Source organism: Cyanistes caeruleus, chromosome 6, assembly GCF_971803275.1.
Source record: "Cyanistes caeruleus chromosome 6, bCyaCae1.hap1.1, whole genome shotgun sequence".
NCBI classification, from domain to species: domain Eukaryota; kingdom Metazoa; phylum Chordata; class Aves; order Passeriformes; family Paridae; genus Cyanistes; species Cyanistes caeruleus.
Genome location: NC_141706.1, coordinates 54,403,346 through 54,423,432, shown reverse-complemented (window position 1 = coordinate 54,423,432; position 20,087 = coordinate 54,403,346). Strand labels below are relative to the sequence as shown.

The 20,087-nt window shown below is 40.4% G+C and overlaps 1 protein-coding gene across 6 annotated transcripts in view; it reads left to right on the top strand.

Moving 5' to 3' along the window:
• SYNE3 (spectrin repeat containing nuclear envelope family member 3) overlaps positions 1-11,547 on the top strand; it is a 59,939-nt gene extending 48,392 nt beyond the window's left edge. For all 6 annotated transcript variants that reach the window (XM_086891940.1, XM_086891941.1, XM_086891944.1 and 3 more), the window contains exon 18: positions 10,193-11,547. In XM_086891940.1, coding sequence (XP_086748066.1) covers positions 10,193-10,390 — 198 coding nt within the window. In that variant the 3' untranslated portion in view covers positions 10,391-11,547. The remainder of the gene's footprint in view (positions 1-10,192) is intronic.
• The last annotated feature ends 8,540 nt before the right edge of the window (positions 11,548-20,087 follow it).

The window sequence follows — 20,087 nt, the reverse complement described above, 5'->3', positions numbered from 1 at the left end:
GCTCAGCATTAATTATTTCATCCAGTAAGGTCACCAGAATTTTTCAGGCTGGAAAAACAGTATGACATTTTGATACTTGGTGTAGAGGCAGCCAAACATTTAGTAGTGCTTCTTTTCTCTAGAAGAGGCTCACAGGGATCTTCCAGAAGACTGACCAAGGAATTCTCTGATTTCATGTTGTCACATTGTTTGTAGGGGAAAACAAAACAAAAGCTTTAGGCATAAGCATGTCTCCTCTACAGTTAGATGCCATTTTTAATTCATGTGCCTCACCTGCCTTGGGGTACATGGTATTTATTCACCCTTAAATTCTCTGGATTAGACTAAAGGCTTCACATAATGGCAGGCAGCAAACATTTGTCAATTAGGCCTACAGCAAGAGCCCAAAAAAAACCCCACTCTGTGAGTTTTTAATAGCTACTGAACACAAAGAGAAACAGCTCAGGGTGGAAAGGACTGAAGAACTGAAATACCTCATAAGCATGAGGGAAATGGCTCCCATTGCACTAACAATTGATTTGCAGTTTCCCTTCAGCCAGTACAGATGTTGCTGTAACTTACACCCTGCTCACTTCAGTGAGATTTCCCTGACCTCAGGGCTTTCATTTTCCATTTAAACAGTATCACTACAACAAGAATCCAACTGCTGCAAGCAGAAGTGTCTTTTTTTTTTTTTTCATTAATTCCATTATTACCTTAATTTCATTAAGGTTTTATCAGGATGTGAGATGGTGTTGCCATAAGATTTTTGAGCACCACTTAAGAGAGACAGAAAATAATGTTGATCTCTTTTGGGTGTATCACTGTTTGGCCTAAGAAGAAAACCAGGCCAACTGCAGAATTCTAGGCTATGCAGTTTACTTTAAATTCAGATTTAACACCTAAAATGTGGCTAGAAAAAAAGATTAAGAAAAATATTTTTGCATGCATGAATATCTTTTCAAACCTATGGTAAAGGAAGCCAACTACCTTGAAGGGAATGGCTGATCTCAGGAGTTGGTGTCTGCAGGAGGTGCAGATGGCTGTGCTTGCAACAACCAGTGAGTTTGCATAAAATAGGATCAGGTTATCTCTAATTTGTCAGCCCCCTCATGCTCTTAAGTCACACAAAATCAGCAAAAGTGGCAGAAGTTGAGGTATTTTTGGACTGATCTCTGCTTTTTGCAGCAGTAACTCTTTCTGAATCAGCAGTGAATATTTTGCAGCAGCAGTAGATGAACATGGAGATGGGGAAGACCCAGCTGTAACCATTGTCATTTGATTGCCTTCTGATTTTATTCCATTTCTAGCCTACATGGCCAAATGTTGGATATATACAAGGAGCCTGCTCCATGTATAGTAATGTGCTTTTTTTCCTGATCATTCATCCATTGCCGAGGACATGCCCCTGCCACTGGTGCCCTTAGGAGCAGAACAGCCTAATGATTGTGATGTGAGTGACTTCTTGTTGATTAACAAAAAACAGTTGCAGGAAATTGCACTGGCTGCAGTGAATTTTTAGCAGGTGCCAGTGACAGCCAATGTAGATGGATATTTCTGCAAGGTACCTAGCACACTCAAGAACGTAATCAAGCAAGTGCTCAATAATAACCATGATAAATGTTAGTTTGGCTCCCAGCTACCTAAAAATATTCCATGAGCATTCTTAGCATAAATAGGAAGTCAAATGCTCATTATTTACTAGGTCTAGGTAGTGCTGTTTGATTTATTTTCTCAAGTGCTCAGAGTAATTACACTTCCTTGCTAAACAAACAATCTGGCTTTATTGTTTGTACAAACAAAATAATTAGAATTCATTACATCAGTGGTCAGCTAATTGCTTCCTTTGAGATTCTGCTAAGAGTAATCTCCTGTAACATATAGACAGAAGGAACATGTAATTTAATCTTCTTTGGAGACACCATTGATCTGGAGTCAATCAAATTAATGCAGTCATTCAGGAAACTGCAGAGCAAGAGCTGCCACAGCTTGCCAGGAAGAAAACAGTTCTGTGGTCTGCTCTGCCCAAGTGCAGATATGATGGAGGTTCCTCATGGCATAAAAGTACAGCATTCTGTGTTAGTGCCTGTGGCAGTGCTGCCTCACAAGTCCTGCTAGGTAATCCCACTCGAAATCTTCTGTACAAATTCTTAGTAAAATGTAAAACACTTTTTAAAAGGTATATTTTCTTCAGTTTTTAATACCTCTTTTATAGATAAAGATCTCTCCATTTTTGTTGGGTTTTTTTTCATTACTCTGCCTTTTTGCCTGTGCTTACCTGTTTTAGGAATTTTACCATGACCCAAACACAGGCTGAAGGGCATCTTAGCATTAAAAATTAGCAGATAGACTTTTCTCCTTACAGTGACGTTTGCTCAGAAAGGAAACTTAGTCAAAAAAACCCCCAAAAACCCCACCTCCAGAAAAATCCTGACTGCCCATTTCTAACTCAGACCCACTGTTAAGTATGCTGAACCAGGCAGCAGCACCCCCTTTCTTTTCCAGCAGGCTCACAGGCTTCCCTTCACATTACCTCACCTGTGAGACTCTGCCTGTGTGCTCTTATTTCTGTAGGTTTCCTGCCGTTTTCCAATCTACATTTCAGTGTCCTCAGATGTCAGATATCTGGGGCTCATTGTGGTTTATGTGATCCTGCCTCCCAGGATGGTTCTCGTGTGGTGTTAGTTAGGCATGTGGTTGGTGCTCCTTGCTTCATGTGAAACGATGTGTCCTTTAGCTGCCTGCCACGTTGTGAAGTACTTGCAGATTTTCACCAAGGAGATAGCTTAGAATGATTTTTTCAGCAGATATAATTTTATGTCCTAACTGAAAGGTAAAGAGAGAGATTTGTTGAACAATAGCAGAATGCAACCAATTTTCAGTATATACCTGAAAATACGTTTTTAACACAACTGTAAAAGGTACTGCAAGAAAAACTCTTTTAATCATTACCTCTAATTTTTATACTTATTATTTATTTAAAAGTAAGAAATCGCATTTTAAAGTATTTCAATAAAATGCAAATATATTCAAATTATGTATAGTGACTGTAGAATTTTAAGAAAAGTTTGATCTTTCCTTGAGAGAAGTCACTGGCAAAGCAGCTGGAAACATACATTATTGACACAATAAACCAGCTTTTGATGTCAGTAACATCTACAAGTTCCAGAACATTTTGTCTTTCTTTCAGTTTTTATTCTTTCTCTGCTTATTTTAATTAGTTTATTTCAACTTGCAAGGATGAGTGGAAGTTGGAAATTGGGAAAAGTTGTTTTACTTGCCTGCCTGCCTGAATATAGAAGACTGAGATCTTTTTCTGCTTGCTTAGGTCTGGAGAATTATAGAAATCAGTGCTGCTTTTACAGATCAGGCTGTAGCTCCTGTCCTGTGATGTTTCTCCTGGAAAGATGACATGCTGTATATGCACACAGAAGTTAACCTTTATAAATTAGTTTGTGTCACAGTAGCAGATGGCACAGTGCTTAGTTATAAGTGACTTTGAGGCAGAAATTCTGAAATATCCACCATATGTGGCTGCTGAAACCTCAGATACAAACTGCTGGCTCTTCCTTGTTTTCTGTTTCTTTTAAATTAAGCCTTCATCAAAGATTCTGGATTGTCCCTCAGCCATGTTGAGGAGGTACTCCAGAATCTTCAGTAAGGAAGAAAACAGTCCTTAATTTGCCTGTATACCTACCTATTTACATGCATGTGCTTATGCACTTCAGAATTGAAAGGAACATTAAGGTTGCAAAGTCAAGCAACCTGAAGATGGAAAACAACAGAGTTAAAATTGCTTGTATGGCTGCAGTTAACCTCTCTTCAGCATTCTGGTTCATTCTGGTAGTTCTTTATGCAAAGCAGAATGATAAGCACAGAAATCAGTGGGGTACCCGGTCCCCTTACTCATTCCTCGCTGCTGGTTGCCTCACTGCCTACCCTGGGCAGTGTTTGCTTTTAGGAAAGTACAGACCTGAACTCAGTGTCTCACTGTCCTTTTGCAGAGGCCACAGAACCTCTAATCAACAGAGACTGATCTTAGTTCCTGCTGTGGTTTATGGGATTATGCTTTGCCCAAGAGCATATTGGATGCTCAGTTCTGTGGTGACAGTAGTATCCAACTCCCCTAAATGATTTCCCTCTTGAAAAGGCCAGCTGTGATTTGCAATATGTTGTTTATCTTGGAGTGGGACACTCATGATAAATGAGTGTACCGGCTCTGAGTTGAGAACTGATGAGAATTGCAACTCCAAACTATCTCACACTGAGGTAAAAAACCAATTAGCTTTGGTTTGAGAGAGCAGCCTGTGATCCCTGTGGAGCTGATCTCTTCTTGTTGTCAATAACCTGGCTCTGTGAGTGACAGCTGAGTAAGATCTCAAGTGGCAGAAACACAGGGCCTCTCAGAGGCAAAATGCTGCTGATAAGGCAGTTGCTTCACCAAAACAAGTGGTGGTGCTTAATACTCCTGTCCAGGCATACTCCTGTCCAGGATGAAAGGAATGTATGGCAAGCTGTTGTTTCAGCCTTCCTGGCAGCTCTGTTTATTCTCAGAGGAGTAACAAAGTGGTAGGATCCTTACCTATGTAGGTGATCCTTTCCAAGGCCTATCTATTCTTCCTGTTAAGTTCTTCCTCTTTTCCTATTGCTGTAGTTTAATACGTTGTGACCTTCCCACTTTGGAGGTGGGCCTGGATTCATCCTGCCTAGACATCTAACTTAGGGTTTCACATCATCATGAATTGTGCTGAGGGTGTGGATGATGGTTGACTCTTCATGGCTTCTTGTAGAATGTGCTAGGAGTGAGGTTCAAAGCTAACACAAAGGATATGTTCTTCATGCCAGCTGGAACTCCTTGCTAAAGAATATTGAGGCCTCTGTACAGTTTGTGTAGGTTTAAGGGGAAACTGGACAAGTGTCTGGAAGACAGATTCCCTGAATGTTAAACAGATGAACAAGCCCTATCAGGATCAGGAAACTGCCTGAACTGAAAGTAGCTGGAGGCTGAGAATATTAAGGAGAAATTATTTATGCTTGCCTTACTACCTATGCATCTGTGCCAACTGCTGTAGAATGGAGGATGCTTGGGCTGGGTACAGCCCTGGCACAATGTGGAATAGCTGCTGGTGTCTGTGTGTAGTGTCTGTAGGACACGAGGGCATTGGACTCTTTATCCCTGGCTAGTGCAGGAGTTTTCAGACAGCAGTGCGTTTCTCAGGAAATACTCTGAGGTAAGAGGAATAAATCCAGACTAAATATTTTTTCTCTGTTGGATCAGTGACTCAGTGGTGCAGGTATGATTCTTGTCAGGCATGCTGGTGACATACAAGCAGCAGCAAAACCCCGCTAATGAGGCTGGTATAAGATGCTATATTGCTCTGCTCTCTAAAATAGCTAGATTAACTGTGTGTTTTCTTATATCCTGGAATGTGGGCAATAGCAAACCAGGGGGGGCACTGATTTTTAGTGAAACACTTCAGCAACTTACACAGGAATATTATGTAGCAAGTTCTAAAGTGCTTTTCTGCTGTTTCCCGTCCAAGTGATTTTTCACGGTGCGTTTGGTAAGGAGTTATTAACTGCAAACAGATTTAAGTTCTGAGGACTCCCCAGATCTAAACTGATGCTTGTCATTCAAACGCCCCAGCATGAATCACGTACAAATGTCAGTGTTCACAGCCAGTGCAGTTCATCTGGAACAAGCATGCATTTAGCATTACACAAAACACAGCCGTTCACCCCCTGACAGTCCTTGCTTGTCCTGGTATTTTGAGGGAGGAGGACATTTATTCTTGATGGTGAACTTTAGAAGTATATTTTCTTTTTAAATGCCAACCTATTCCTTTTCCATGTGTGTTTCAAAAATGTCTCTGACACTTTGGCTCAATACCCAGGTATTCCAGCTGTTATTCTAAGATGGTGGAAATTAAAATTCTGTTGACTTCACTGGAGCTTTGCCAGTTTTTCTCAGAGGAAGATTTGGTTTCAGAATATTTAGTGGAGCCTATATCTGACACATGCACTGCAGGCACTGTGGGTGCTGGGTGGTAGCTGTACTGATGCCAGTAGCTGGAGTGATTGGGAAAGGGAAATTCCACTGCGTAACAAGGGTTGTGGTTCCAACCTTCTCATCTTTCTCATCAACCTTCCATCTCATATGGAAATGATATATCCAAACTGTCTCTTGCAAAGGTGGAACTGTGTTAGGCTGTCCTTTGCTAATCCTGAGTGATGTGTAAAGGGCTGGAAGTGTGTCCTGACTCTAGGACCCTGATCACTCTGAGTCCAGTAGAACAGAGATTTGAACCTTGGCCTCCTGAATTTCCTGTTGGTGCCATGGTCTCAGGTCACCACAGCCTGAAAGCATTTCTTTTTCACATCACAGATCTAAAAAAATATCTTGACTTAGTAAAATTTAAGTGCTATTTTTTTCATACGCTGAAAGGGAGTCAGTGCCTCAAATTTTCCATGCTTTTTCCAACTGTATCATCTTTTCTATTAAAATTTGCTGTGTCTCCTTCAAATTTTTTATCCTTTAACACCTGTCATAGTACTACCACAAAAAAAAAAAAAAGGAAAAAAAAAAAAAAGAAGAAAAAAAAAGAAAAAATCACCAATTGTTCCAGCAATCACAAAGCAATGGAACTAATGTAGGTTTCATGTCACAACAACTTCGGTATATAACTAATGAATCCATTTGTAAGATACCTGCTGACCTCCACAGACTAGTAGTTCCTGATCCTGACTTTATTTAGTTGTTCCTGTGCATAATCCCGCTGCAGACACTGAAATTAATGATAACTCTTCTGTGGATTTCAGTGTTTGCAGGTTGAGGCCCTCATTTATTAAGGGTTTATCATTGCAAATTTGCTGAAAACACCAAACCCTCACAGCTCCTGTGGGCCTCATTTTCAGTCCTGCAGAGGCATCTGTAATACCATGTTTGCTATAGCTGAGTCATTCCCATGACAACAGATGGAGTCTAAAATACAAGATTCTGACCTTGCTGTGTGATCAAACAAAACAGAGAAGCTGGGCATTGAAGACAAAAAAAAAGTTCATTGAACACAAATGCCTATAAACCCAGCAAGCAAGTGTGAGAGAAGCAGCAGATAAAAACTAAATATTTCTCCTTCTCTGAAGTTCTGCTCCAAGGTAACTGCCCCTCCACAGATTTTCCTAATCTTAGGATGTGCTATGAGTATCCTCCTCTGCAGAAAGCTCCAGGGAGAGCAAATGAGAGCTTGTTAATAAATCCATTTTGCATTAATTCTTTCTGGAGGATGAGCTGTGAAAAGCAATACTATTTTACAGCTTCTTCCAGTGTATCTAAAAGCAAGGCACTTTGAGAAATGGGACAAGATTGAAATGTTACTTGAGTTGCGTTAATAGTCCTTGCAATAGAAATCAAGGCAGAGTCAGTGAACTGCTCTGAATCAAATGCTGGATTGGTAGAAGAATCAGGTAGGAAAAACCTAATTAGTGGCCAGCTGGCAGTGTGGTCATCACAGGAAACCAGTGACAGGCCTGAGTGACCATAAGATGTCTTCTTCCTGAGCAGGAACAGAGACAAGGCACAACTGCAAAGGCTCACATTTCCCACCAGTTCATAGGCTGAAAGTCATAACAGGGAAGAGATGTGCTGCAGCTGGCCTGGCAATCAACTAATAATTTCAGACTGAAGTAGCTTTTAAAAACAATTCTAAAGGATTGACAGCAGTAAAACAAAACTTTTAGGTGTTGTTAGGAAGACTGGTGGTCCTCACAACTGTGTCAGTGAGAGGTGGATTTCTAACACCCAGTTTGAGTTTGTGAGAACATTTTTGAGGATTCCAGTTGTAAAGAAGTATTGAACAGTCACTCTCAGGATCCTACCCTGTAACAACATCAGCACTAAGACTTACTGTGCCTTAGTGGTAGGACAAAGAGCATGGTTTGAATTGCCCCAGTGCAGAATTAACTCGGATTGGATCTTCCACTGACAGAACTACACCTGTTAACATCTGCAAACAAACTTGCTCATGGATTCTGGAACCTGGCAAGGGTCTTTTCCCTTACAGATAGGGCACTCTGATAAATATATTTGTCATATTGGTGCATATTATGGATGCAATGAAGAATTAAGAATGAGAAATCTGTGTCAGTGAAAACGAAGATGTGAATGACAGTGCACTGATTTACACTGAACACACCCAGAATTACAGAGACAGGCCCAGAGAGCTCTGACCAAGCCTTGTGGCTGCTGCTCTTGTGCATAATGGATTTAGTGTTGACTGCAAGCACAGAAGACCCTCCAGGTTTTGTTCAGCCTATAGGCAGATGATATCCAGCGGGAGAGAAGGATTTCAGGTCTGGACTGGAGAAGGGAAAGTCACATTAGTACAGCTTCTTACACCTTGTACTTTGAGAACAGGTCACAGTAGGAGCAGATGACATCTGCAAGGCAGACAGGTTGGTGAAGCTTTGATTTCATGGGTAAATAGTCACTGTACCCAGGGAACTTGCCCAGTGGTGCTCAAAGTCAGTCCCACTCATGCCCTGGCATGTACACTTTATCCACTGACAGTTCCAGTGTCCAGGGATCTGAGTTTTGCTTGGCCTCAGTGAACAAATTACAGTCCAGATACTGTGGGCCAGAAATGATAGAGCAAGCAGCTGTTGCTCTGCTGCCTCTACATCTGCCTGACACAATAATTAAATCTCATCAGCCATTCAATATAATGGAAGCAAACCAACTACAACAGAAGGATTTTGCAGTATAACTGTCCTGTGATGTATAACTGCAGCTGTATATTTACCTTTGTAATTAATTCTGTAAGCATTTGTATGGAGTTACAAGGGGCTGAGTAATTTAGAAAGCAGTGGAAGAGATCGTTAAAAATAGCGAAAGGCATAATTACTTTCTTCAACCATCAATCTCCTCCATATCTTCTCTGCTGATGTTTCCCATGGACAATTTATGTTCATTATATTACCTTCTTACTAAAATTATCTCAGATTTCATTTCCAGGTTTGGAAAAAGGCAACAGTGCTAGAGTGGGACAAAGGCATTGCCTGTTAAACACCCCGTAGTGGGCAGAAGCCCTAATTTTGCTGCAGGACTGACATTGCCTGTGACTTGAACATAATAAATTAATTTCCTTTTGTGGAAAACGTGGGTCCCACTTCAGTGGATGTTCTGTGCTGACATTTATGATGTAGGCTGGTACCTAATGTAGCTGATTAAGCACTGCATTTATGCTCATTGTATAAATCCTTGTTTGATGAAATAAGTGGGTTATTGAGCCCTTTTTATCAGATTTCTTTTCAAGAGAGTTGATTTTTTATTTATTTTTTTTTTTGAAACTCACACAGTTCAACTTTTTGGCAGGAGTACCCAGGAATCTTGCCAGTGGAAATCTTCCTTCTTAATTAATCTTTTCTGAATTTTGTAGCCATAGATATATTCTCTCCTGGTCATCCTATACCAGATCAAATGTATGAGGTTAACTGACCTACTCTAGGTTTGCACCAGCATAAAGAAATGGGACTCCTTTGTGTGTGTGTCCCCCAAGGCTGCACAGAAATAGATGTCTCCTTCACTATCAGTGTTGTGTTTGTCTCATTCTTTCACATCACATAAAGTTTTCAGCTGGGCCTGGTAAAGTATAAGGTATACTGAGGCAGGCTGCACTGTGGGGCCTTTTTTGTGACCTCCAGTCTTGCAGACCCCAAAGCCAAAGCATGCTGATGCAGGGCACATGACCAGGAGCTGGATGAGCTGCAAGTGAAGTTCCTTTGTGCTGATGGAGAGCAGAAGCTGTTCCTCTTTTCCAGGCACCATTACTCTCATTTTACTGACTGGAGAGTAGGAAAACCAGGCCATCAGTGCCCTGTGCTGGCTGTGAGGGAACAGTTGGCAACTTGGGCATGAGCATGTGTAACCAAGCTTTGTGACTGGAAAATGAGCTGAGAAGCAATCATTTTCTTCTAGAAAGTCAGCAGTGTTTTCTTTCTATAAGCAGCAGTTGCCAGCAGGGAATTCTTGAAAATAGTGAAATATTCTCCTAAAAGACATAATTTAACTTCAGTCAGCTTCAGTGTGCCCAGCACCCAGGCTGGATCCTAGGCCAAGGACAACAGGGGCTGTTCTGACCTTCTCCCTGCCATTATTTGGAACAAACCTCCCCAGTAATTTGTTTTTCTGAGCTGCTCTTTGTTTTGTGTTTTCCAGAAGCGCTCCGGAGGCGTGTGCTCGTACCTGCACCGCGTGTGCCGGGCGGCACTTCCATTGCAACTGCTGCTCCTGCTCCTCCTGCTCCTGGCCTTCCTCCTGCCCCTGGCAGAAGAGACCCACAGCTGCACACTGGCCAACAACTTCGCTCGCTCCTTCAAGCTCATGCTGAGATACGAGGGCCCACCTCCAACATAACTTCTTGGTGTGGCGCGAGGTGACTGGCAGAATGCAGATTCTTTATTTCTAGTTGCTTCTGTTGTAGATTTTAGGGCTTCTAACATGGCCATCATGTCAACTGGATAGATCACATAATTGCAACATAAGATTAATCCATTTTAATCAGGTATTTGAGCAAAATTAATATTTTTACAAATTTTTTATTATTGTATTTATAATATGTATATAGAGATTGTGTATGTGTATGTATGTACATATATATATATATAAATGCATATCTGTGGTCAAACCAGCAACCACCATCTACTCATCCACTGTTTAAGGATAATTCTGCAATGTTTCTGCCATCTTTCTGCAAGCAATACTGAAGGATGGTGTTGTGGGATTTTCTGGGTGATTTTTAACATCAGATTCTTGTTTACAAAGACTGAAGTCAGAGCAAGTATGAGAACATTTGGCATGCACCAGAGTGTAAACTGGAGAGCACAGTAGAATCATGTTTGAATAGAGTGGTTGATATTCAGCCCAAGGAAGATTTGGACTATTCTCTTTGAAAACTTGAGCTGGTTTTACAGTATCTGGATACTGCAGGGATTGCAGAAGCTAATAGAAGTGTTTCTACTGACTTCAGTAGGAGTGGGGGTGGACCTCCTCTTGTTCTTATTTTTTACCAGATTTCTTTTCCAGCTACTGTATTCTCCAGCCCACCTGAATCAGGAGAGGTGGAATACAGTGGGAAGAAAGCAAGGGGAAAAAAAAAAAAAAAATATATATTTTTTTAGCATCTCTCTAGCAGGAGAACTTTTAAAATCAGGTCATAATTTTCTGAACAAATTTGTGAGCGCTGAACAAAACCTTGTATCACCAATCTTGTCTATAAAAAAGAGTGGGTTTTTTGTTAGTTTTTTGTGTTTGTGGGGTTTAGTGATTTGGTTTTGTTGGGTTTTTTACTTTATAAAGAGGCATTTGGTAACAGATCATAAAGCTTGAACAGTGAGATGCAGCCTGGCTCAGTGTCAGTAAAGCAAAAATTGGAAGTACTTTAATAATACCACCCTGGAAACAAGATTCCTACCTAGAATTCTTTTGTGTTAATGGTTTATTGAAATTGTGTAAACTGATTATATCAAAGACAGACATGCATAGATTTCTGTGTAATCTAAACTCTACAATTATGGCAACTTGTTATTTATTTACCTAACCCTATGCCTGACTATCGAATTTTTGAATTTTAACATTTTAACATTGCCTTTTAATGTAAAAGCAATTCTCACTTCAGAGCGATGAAGCCATTCTTAGTGGTGTTTTATCTAATTGATAAGACATTCGCTTTAGGAAGAGAAGGAAAACCTGTGATTTCTTTCATGAAAGACCCAGGGGGAGAGGAGCTATAATTTGCTATAGAATGGGACATATTAATTCCTTCTTTGCAACTTTCTGGTTCTTTCTGGTGGCAGAGGACATACCTCCTCCTGCTCTCCTGATTAGCTGTGCAAGTGTCATGCACATTCCTCTAAAAAATTACTGCCAGCCCTGGGGGGAGAAACCCCTGTGGCTGCCCAGCAAGGAGTTAATCATCACACACATCTCCATGTCATATTAAATCTTCCTTTAGAAAAGAAGTGTGGGGGAAGAGGGGCAGTAATGAAACCTGTCCTGTGTGGTTGTGGATGTCTGTAGGTGTGCACACACCTTTCTTTGACATAGCTACATTGCAGTTCTCTGCGTTTTGCTGAGCTGTTCCAGGTGATGAAAGTAAAATACCAGTGAGAAAGTAAAAGTAATGAGGAATAATAAAGCTGCAATTGGAAATCAGTAGGGAGATAGAAAAGTTTTTTCTATGAAAGCACAAAATCTCACATCAGATTTCTTTCTGCTGAGCCTTTCTGATCTGGGTGATTTGTGTGGGTTCACAAATGCATTTGACACCATGGGAGTGTGTAACAGGGAGAAAAAATTTCTGCACAGAGGATCTTACGAGAACAACTGCATCATCACCTTGATGTTTCAGTGCTCTAGCAGATTTTTTAAAAAAAGAACCAAAGAACTAAATTAGAAACACATTTTTGCTGCTGGGTTTGCAATCAGTTTATTCTGCAAGTCCCCTGTCTGTAATCTTGGAAAGTTTTGCTTTAAATCTCAGTCAATCCATTCTCATTAACTTAAATAATCTGAATATCTCACGGAAGTGGTGAATATATCTACTTCTTTGCAATGAAAACTATCCAAAGCACAGGACTTTAATGTTCATATCACTGAAAACAATTTAAGTCTTCCATGTCATTCACCTCACCTGTCCAAGGCAGGTGTGAGATTTTTCTGGCAAAGAAAGAAAGAAAGAAAAAAATCACAAAAGTAAACTTGAGATGTAAATGTGAAATTTACTTTCTTTTTTATTCTCTTGTGTTTTTAGTTTTTTTTCTGAAAAGCTTGTGATACCTATTCCTGGTAGTGTGTGTAAATATTAATCAAGTCAGTAATTGGAATAACCGAAACAAACTGCACAGCCCAGCTTCCAGGAAACTGTATAAAGCTCAGATTCCTCAAACACAACCTAAATCATACTGCTTCCAAACCAGTCCTTAAAATCTTGAGCACAGTTCCTCATCTTTGCTCACAGATGATTTGGTGGTTATATGCTCACTTTTGTGCCTATAAAATCCCCAGCTCATACATCTCTGACATCCAGATGTAACTGAGATGTGTTATAGCTCAGGTTCAGACTGGGGCCACAGCCTTAAGCCTTCCCTTGCCAAAACATGGGATGTACAGAACCCTGGATGTGGTGTGCAGCCGAGGGCTTTCAGTGTTTTGCCCCAATCCAGATGCAGCCACAAAGGCTGCTAAACCCTCTCTGACACATGGAAGGGGTTTGAGGCTGTGTGTGCACCTGGCCTGTACTCCATGCAGACACGAGCTCTGCCCGAGCTCCTGCCTGCACTGTTGGACCCAGGAGCTGCTTGGCCACATTAATGACCCTGCAGTGCTGAAGGCAAAATCCTGCACTCTATTGCCCATGCATCACAGTCAGACATTACCCCAAGGCACACTTCAAATCCAACCTCTGGCATGAAAACAAGCCTCATTTGTAAACTGTAATTGATTTTGAAGCCTGATGCTTTCAAGAGAATTTTCCATGGCAGCAATACATTGAGGTAGAAAATTGCTATTGTGCCCTATGTCTATTAACAGCCCTTTCTTTGATTCCAGGCAACAATTTAAATGGTATTAAATATTATTTATATATGCCCTCTCCATAAATCTCTGTATGAAACACATCTTCAGTTCTAAGCACATACATTAAAAATGTTGTATTCCTCTGCTAGCACTCAATCTCCAGAGCAGTCATGATTCCTACCAAGTGCTACTTTATTTGTACTGACCAAGAACTTCAAAAACTCAAACATTTGTGGCTGTAAATTAAGATACTAAGCTAACGAATAAAATCACCTAGTGGTCACTGAATAATTTGGACAGCTTTTAGAATGGCTTTATGTTTATTCTCCTTAATCCCTTTTGTTGGACTATTTGTAGATGTCAGAGAGAAGAAACATCTCAAAAAAATGGCCATTCCTAGATAGACAGATGGTGATCTCTACACATCAGAAAAAGTAGTATTTTCTCTAGTTGCTCTAGAGCTCAGGAGTTTGCTACACCAGATCTCCTTTTCAGTATTAAATAGGGAATGTTTTACTTTGATGTGTGTGCAGACACATCTCATTAGCACTAAAGAGATTTAAAGAGTGAGTTCATGTACAATAATTCTTTTAACTTGTGTCAACATGAGAGTCCTCTTAATTTGAGAAAAAAACCAACCAGAACTGCTGTGTGACAGAGATTCCCAGACCAAACAAAGCCTTTTGGAATAACTAAAGATTACAGACTGAAACTAAATGATCCACCATAGGAAACTGGAAAAATAGTTTTGCCTTTCAAGAAATGCTGGTATAAAACCCCCAATAAACATGTCTTTGCCAGGCAGTATAGATGTCTTTCAAGTCATAGGTTATGTGCCCAGCTGGCTGTAAGAGCTGCTTCTGGAGACTTTACTACCCCTTGGACAGGATCATTTGCTGGGCTGCAGCTGAAAACACGTTTGTCCAGAGAACCTATACCAGCTTCTGCCAGAATTGCTGGGGGCTGTTGAGGATATTCTTAGCAGTTCCCAGATCATTGACCTGCTCTGAGCCATTACAAGTTTATTGCATTAATTTATCTGTCAGCCGTTGGCAGCTCTCAGAAAACAGTTTATTAAAATACTAAAGATAATATTTCTGGTGCAGGCAACATGATTCAGTGAGAAATCAATCTTACTACTTTTGCCATATTTAAAAAAGATATCTGTTGGTTATACTGGAGTATAAACAGGTCAGTTGTAGGTGTTGGATAACTGCAGGATGTTTTAGGCACAAGGCATTTTGACTCTTACATGTCCATTTAAGAACTGTGGGATCATGTTACATTTGTTAAATGGTAAAACAAAACAAAGATTCTTGAATTAAAAGAGAAAAAACAAAAAATCCCCAAAACAAAACCAGAGAAGGATGGAATAATCTGTCACACATTTTTTTTTTTTTTTTTATTATCACTTTTCTATCCAATTTGAAATATGAATATGTGTCTACCAGAGAGTTATCAGTAGATCTGGAAAATGAGGAATATATATCAGGAATATACCAGTTCAAACTGTAGCCTAAATGGCAACTCTGTTCCTTCACCTGCTTCAGGAAATGCCAGATTTTGCCTCACTGTACCTGTGAGCTAAAAACCCTCCTCCTAGTAAAGTGTGGGTAAGGTGAAACTTCACAGCTTAAGGTGCAGCATCCCAGTGGAAGCAGCAGGAGACATTAGTTCTTGCAAAGGTAGCCTGATATCCCCAGTGCAAGAGGGGAACACGTAGGGCTGGCATAATGAGAGCAGTCCAGCACTAATGACACAGGAACAAGGGCTTGCCATCCTGCTCTGCCTGACAGAATTTTGACAGTGGCAGTCAGCACAGTTCAGTTTCGTGTCCCTGGCTGTGGAAGGAGGCTCCCCTCAGGGTGATTCACTCGAGCTGAGATTTGAGCCCTGGAAGTGTTTTTCACTTTTCATTAAACAGAGAAGAAATTGCTAAATTAAAACCCCTCAGTGACAGGTTAATGGTAGGTGGTGGGTGTTGATGTTCCAGGAAAAGATACAGGAAACGCTATTATAGATAGAAAGCTAGTCATGGTGGTCTCTGTTCAATCCTCAGGAGGCAAAAATGTATTGTAGAACTGAAGTGGGAGTTTTTCTGTTCCTTTTCAAGTAAATGTCAGGTGTTGTCTTTAGTCTCCTGGATTCTGGAGGCAAGCCTATTCAGTGCCTTACTGAATGCTAGTGGCTTTCTGGCTCCAGAGCCACTTACATCAGCGAGTTACACATTATTCCAAGTTGTGTGAAAAAGGTATTCCCCTGAACTGGTTTTGGATCAGAAACTTTTTCTTTGGGGAGTGGGGATGGTTTGCTTTTCCTTCTTTTGGCCACTTAGTGTTAAATTCTAGGCAGCAGGAAGACCAGCACTACACTTTCCAGGCCGTGTTCTCTTTCCTTCTTTTGTGAGAGCAGAGGAGATTTGGCTTTGCTTCCTTTCCAAAGTAAATTATTTCAGTATTTTATTCTTCTTTTCCTGTTGCAGTTCTTCCACAGCCTAGGTCATTCCTATCACCTTAAGTGTTTCCAGTGGCTGTTCTTACTCAATACTTAGAGCAAAAATCTGGTCCGGTTTCAGTAAGTTTAAAATCCAGTCATTTTTTCCCCCATTGCAGCTCCTCCTGCAGATGCTCTGTCTGTTTCTGCTGTCCCCTGTGTCAAACCAGCCTTCATCACCATCTGAGGGGACTCTAGTCCTGGTCAGCAATCTCTTCCAAGTCTCCTGGCCATGTCCTGCCCTCATCTGCCTTCAATTTTGGCTCAGGGACTGCTGTTAATAGTCACATCTGCAGACACGATGTGAGGGTGTCACTTAACAAACAATCATTAATAATGAAAGCCTTGCTATTAGCATTGTTCATAGCCTGCCCAGAGCCTTTTTCTCTTCTCCTCTCTAAGCAGGTTTTGATGTATAATCCAATTACTGTGTGCAGAAAATTGCCCCTCAGTCAGCACAGAGGGCTGGTGGTTCAGCTGGGGCTCTGCAACCCTCACATTGTCACTGTTGGGGTAAGAGCTCCCAGGTGCTGCTCAGCCAGGGTCTGTGCCCTTGAGCTGCCAGGAGTGTTCCATTCTCGTTGTTATACACCCTAAATAAGCCAAAATCCCTTTTTTTCTGACCTGGGGAAAGTAAAAAAGAAAACTAAAATGATGGCTTTTCACAAACTGATTTCACAACTCATTTATCATTCCCAATAGCAAGCCATTTATTTTAGCTCCTTTTTGCTCCATAAAAAGCCATGTGTTAAGAGGGAGAGGTGGGTTTGGAGAGCAGTGCCACCACCCTCAGAAGCACTTTGCTGGGAGGCCTCCTGCTGGAACCCAGGGGCAGGAGCTGTTATTTCTCCTGAAGTGATTCCCACCTTCAAAACCAAATTATTTCTTTTGTCAAGTCTAATAAGCACTGAACACCACAGACTTTGTTTCACTACAGATATGAATGAATGCCTCTGTACAGTCTTTTCTGTTGCCATGAAATATATATATATATATGTATGTGTATATATACATATATATATGCAATGGGGAGTATAATTATTGTTCTACTTAAATGTGACATTCCACTTCACTGTAACTTTTAAGTGCAGCTTTTAAGGGAAACTATCTTAAAGGGAAGCTGGAAGAGGTACTTGTTTTAATGAGCTTTGATGAGATTTAATAAGCTTTGAGTCTGGGTTTCAGTCTTTGGGGTGAAAAGCACCCAAGATGATTTTTCCATCACATTTCCAGATCAAACCCTGTAAGAATTTAACCTGGGAGGCATTGCTTGAACACTGGCTGTTCCTGAAGGTGTCTGGATGTTGCTATGTGTTTATGTCTGTCCTCAGACTTCCATTTTGTACATGGGCTTGACTGGAAGGCAAAAGACACATGTTTGTCTTGCTCCAAGACCCTGATGGTAATTTTTGCCTCAGTAAATGTTTTCCCTTGGATCAGTGTGACTCCTTCAACTTTTTTTCCCTTTTAATTTGTGTTAACTGAGTTTGTCAGGTGATTCCAGGAGGGCACACTCCATCTGCCCAGCCTCAGAGCTTCCCTTTCAGCAGCATACCTTCTTCTCTTTTGTTTACTTGACTGTACTGGACCACTGTGAAGCAATTACACGAGCAATAATGCAGGTGTTGCATTTTTCTGTCATTGCCTTTCTTAAGACAAAACTCTCCACTGACACTGATAAGTGGTAGGAGAGCCAGGAGCTGTTGTTTACTGGCAATATAACCCACGTCCAGTGTTCCTACAGGGGTCCTCACTCCTCAGAGCAGTGGGCTGTCTCAGGCCCAATTTAATTTGTAAGCCTGGATTTTAAACAGTTTTGGATCCCTTCACCAACACTCCATCAATCTTGCTTCCATCAGTTTTTGTGCTTTTGTTTAATTTCAAGCTAGAAGAAAGTTGAAAGAAATGTGCTAAGACTCCCATATAGAGTGAGTGAATATCCCACATATTTCATAAAAATTGCAACAAAATGAAGGGATTTGCTCTCACATTGAACAGAATTAATAAGTTATAACTGATAAATTAAATAGTTATTAAGAACAGCCTGGAGCAACATTTCTGCAATCAAACTGTTCTCTGCTTTTAACTTAAAAGTCAGCAGATACTGAGGTACATTTTGCCACCTTCTTTAAGAAATGACCTGAAACTAAAACTTGGATTCTCCTTAACAGTAAGTTTATTGATGTGATTCTAAATTTCATCAGCATGTCCTGTATTAGATCACCCCGCCTGTGGGCACAGGAAAAACCAAAGGCTGTTCACAAGAGAAACTCATAAATGGTTTTAAAATTCTTCAGAGCTCCTATCCACTTCCAAATGTCAGTAATGGGGAGGATACAAAACCTTCCTGTGAACCCTGTCATTTTGCATGTTGAAATCCTGGCTTGAATTCAGGTCTCCACCTCAGCTTTTGTAAATGTTAATATTCAAGTAGAACAAAAACCTTAGAGGCAATTACAGCATGAACATCTCTTCTTGTTTATGTATGGTAGCTGATAGCAAAGTCTGCAATAATAATCTGTGTTTATACATGTGCTGTACAATGTAACAGTTGGGTACAAAATACTTTTTAACTGTCACAAGAGAATAACTGGATTGATGTCACTTTTTGCTTGTACGAATATAATTATTTGCCTTGCGGGGACCAGTTCCACTTTTGTCATGTTATTTATGATTTTTTAATACAATTGTGATAAATTAGGCTCATTTCTAAGGTAAACAATACTGGAGCCAAGCAGCTGTCTCTGTACCATGTGCATGTTATCACAGCTGATATCAAGTCCAAGTCAGACTCCTTTCTTTGCTTGGACCTTTCTTTAACCTTTCAGGCATATTCAGGGAAATGTGGACCACTCTATTTTCTTATTAAAAATATGGCTTTGTGAAAAGCTGAGCTTATTTTTAAAATATTTTCTTTTCTGGTTCAGAAAGACTGTAACAATCATATTTTTCTAAACTGCCTATTGCTTGTGTTGGGAAATTATATAGAGATATATATTTTGCTCTACAGATTTCCATGTACTTTTGGAATTCTTTGTTTTCATAGATAAATCCTCCTATTTGCTAGAATTTGCTCAAAAAGCTGTAAGCTTCTGTATACTGATTGACTCTGTGAAATTCTATAAAAACGCAGCTGCATCAAAAGACTGACTTTATGTTTTATGTAAATTGTTAGAGCTAAGTCATCCTTAGTGTTATGCCATGCAAGATGTACAAAAAGAAATCAGGTCATTGTTTTGAAAGGCTGGACACAAAGCCTAGAAAGTCCCAGATGAAAGTCAGGAGAGTTTATGCTAGAAATGGTACCATTTGGGGCCCTGAGTCTGTAGTCTTTTTGCACTGTTTAGAACCTTATTTCAAAATTAGTCCCATGAAACTTCATGGGAAATATTAAAAATACGAGCCTGTGGTGTGTGAATAGCTCTGATAGAGTAAGGACCTTTTCTAATGAAGAACAGGACCTTTTAAACAGTTAAGAGGATATGTTTTGAGTATTTCAGGACAACTTTTTGTCCTGTTCAGCTTTTCTGAACTGTGGACTCCTCCTGTGTATTGTGGATTTATTCCATAGCTGAAATGCCAGATTAAATGATTGAAGCCCCATGAGCAGATGAACATAATAGAAAGCTGCAGTGAAATATTGCAGAAAATGGCCTGATTTCATTCTTCAGAGCAATAGTTAAAGTAACTCACAGCCTTGGCTTCTTTGCACCTGTGAAGCAGAGGCCCTTGTTTTGTACCTCAGCTGTGGTATAACACGGAAGGATTTCTGCTCTATGCTTGGAAAATACTGTCTATTCCTCATTCTTGTCAAAGCATAATATTTCCCAAGTAAAAAAATCTGATTCTTCAAGACTCGTAAGTCTTAGGGGACTTAATAAGGGGAGTTAAGGGGCAGCTGGAACCTTCTGTGATCCAGCCACATTACTCCAAAAGTTTATCCCTCGATGAAAAATAAAATATGATGTGATTTTGCTGTTTGCAAGTAGGATCAAGAGACTGGAAATCACCATCCCAAGCCCTTGCCTGTTCTGTGATGCTCCAC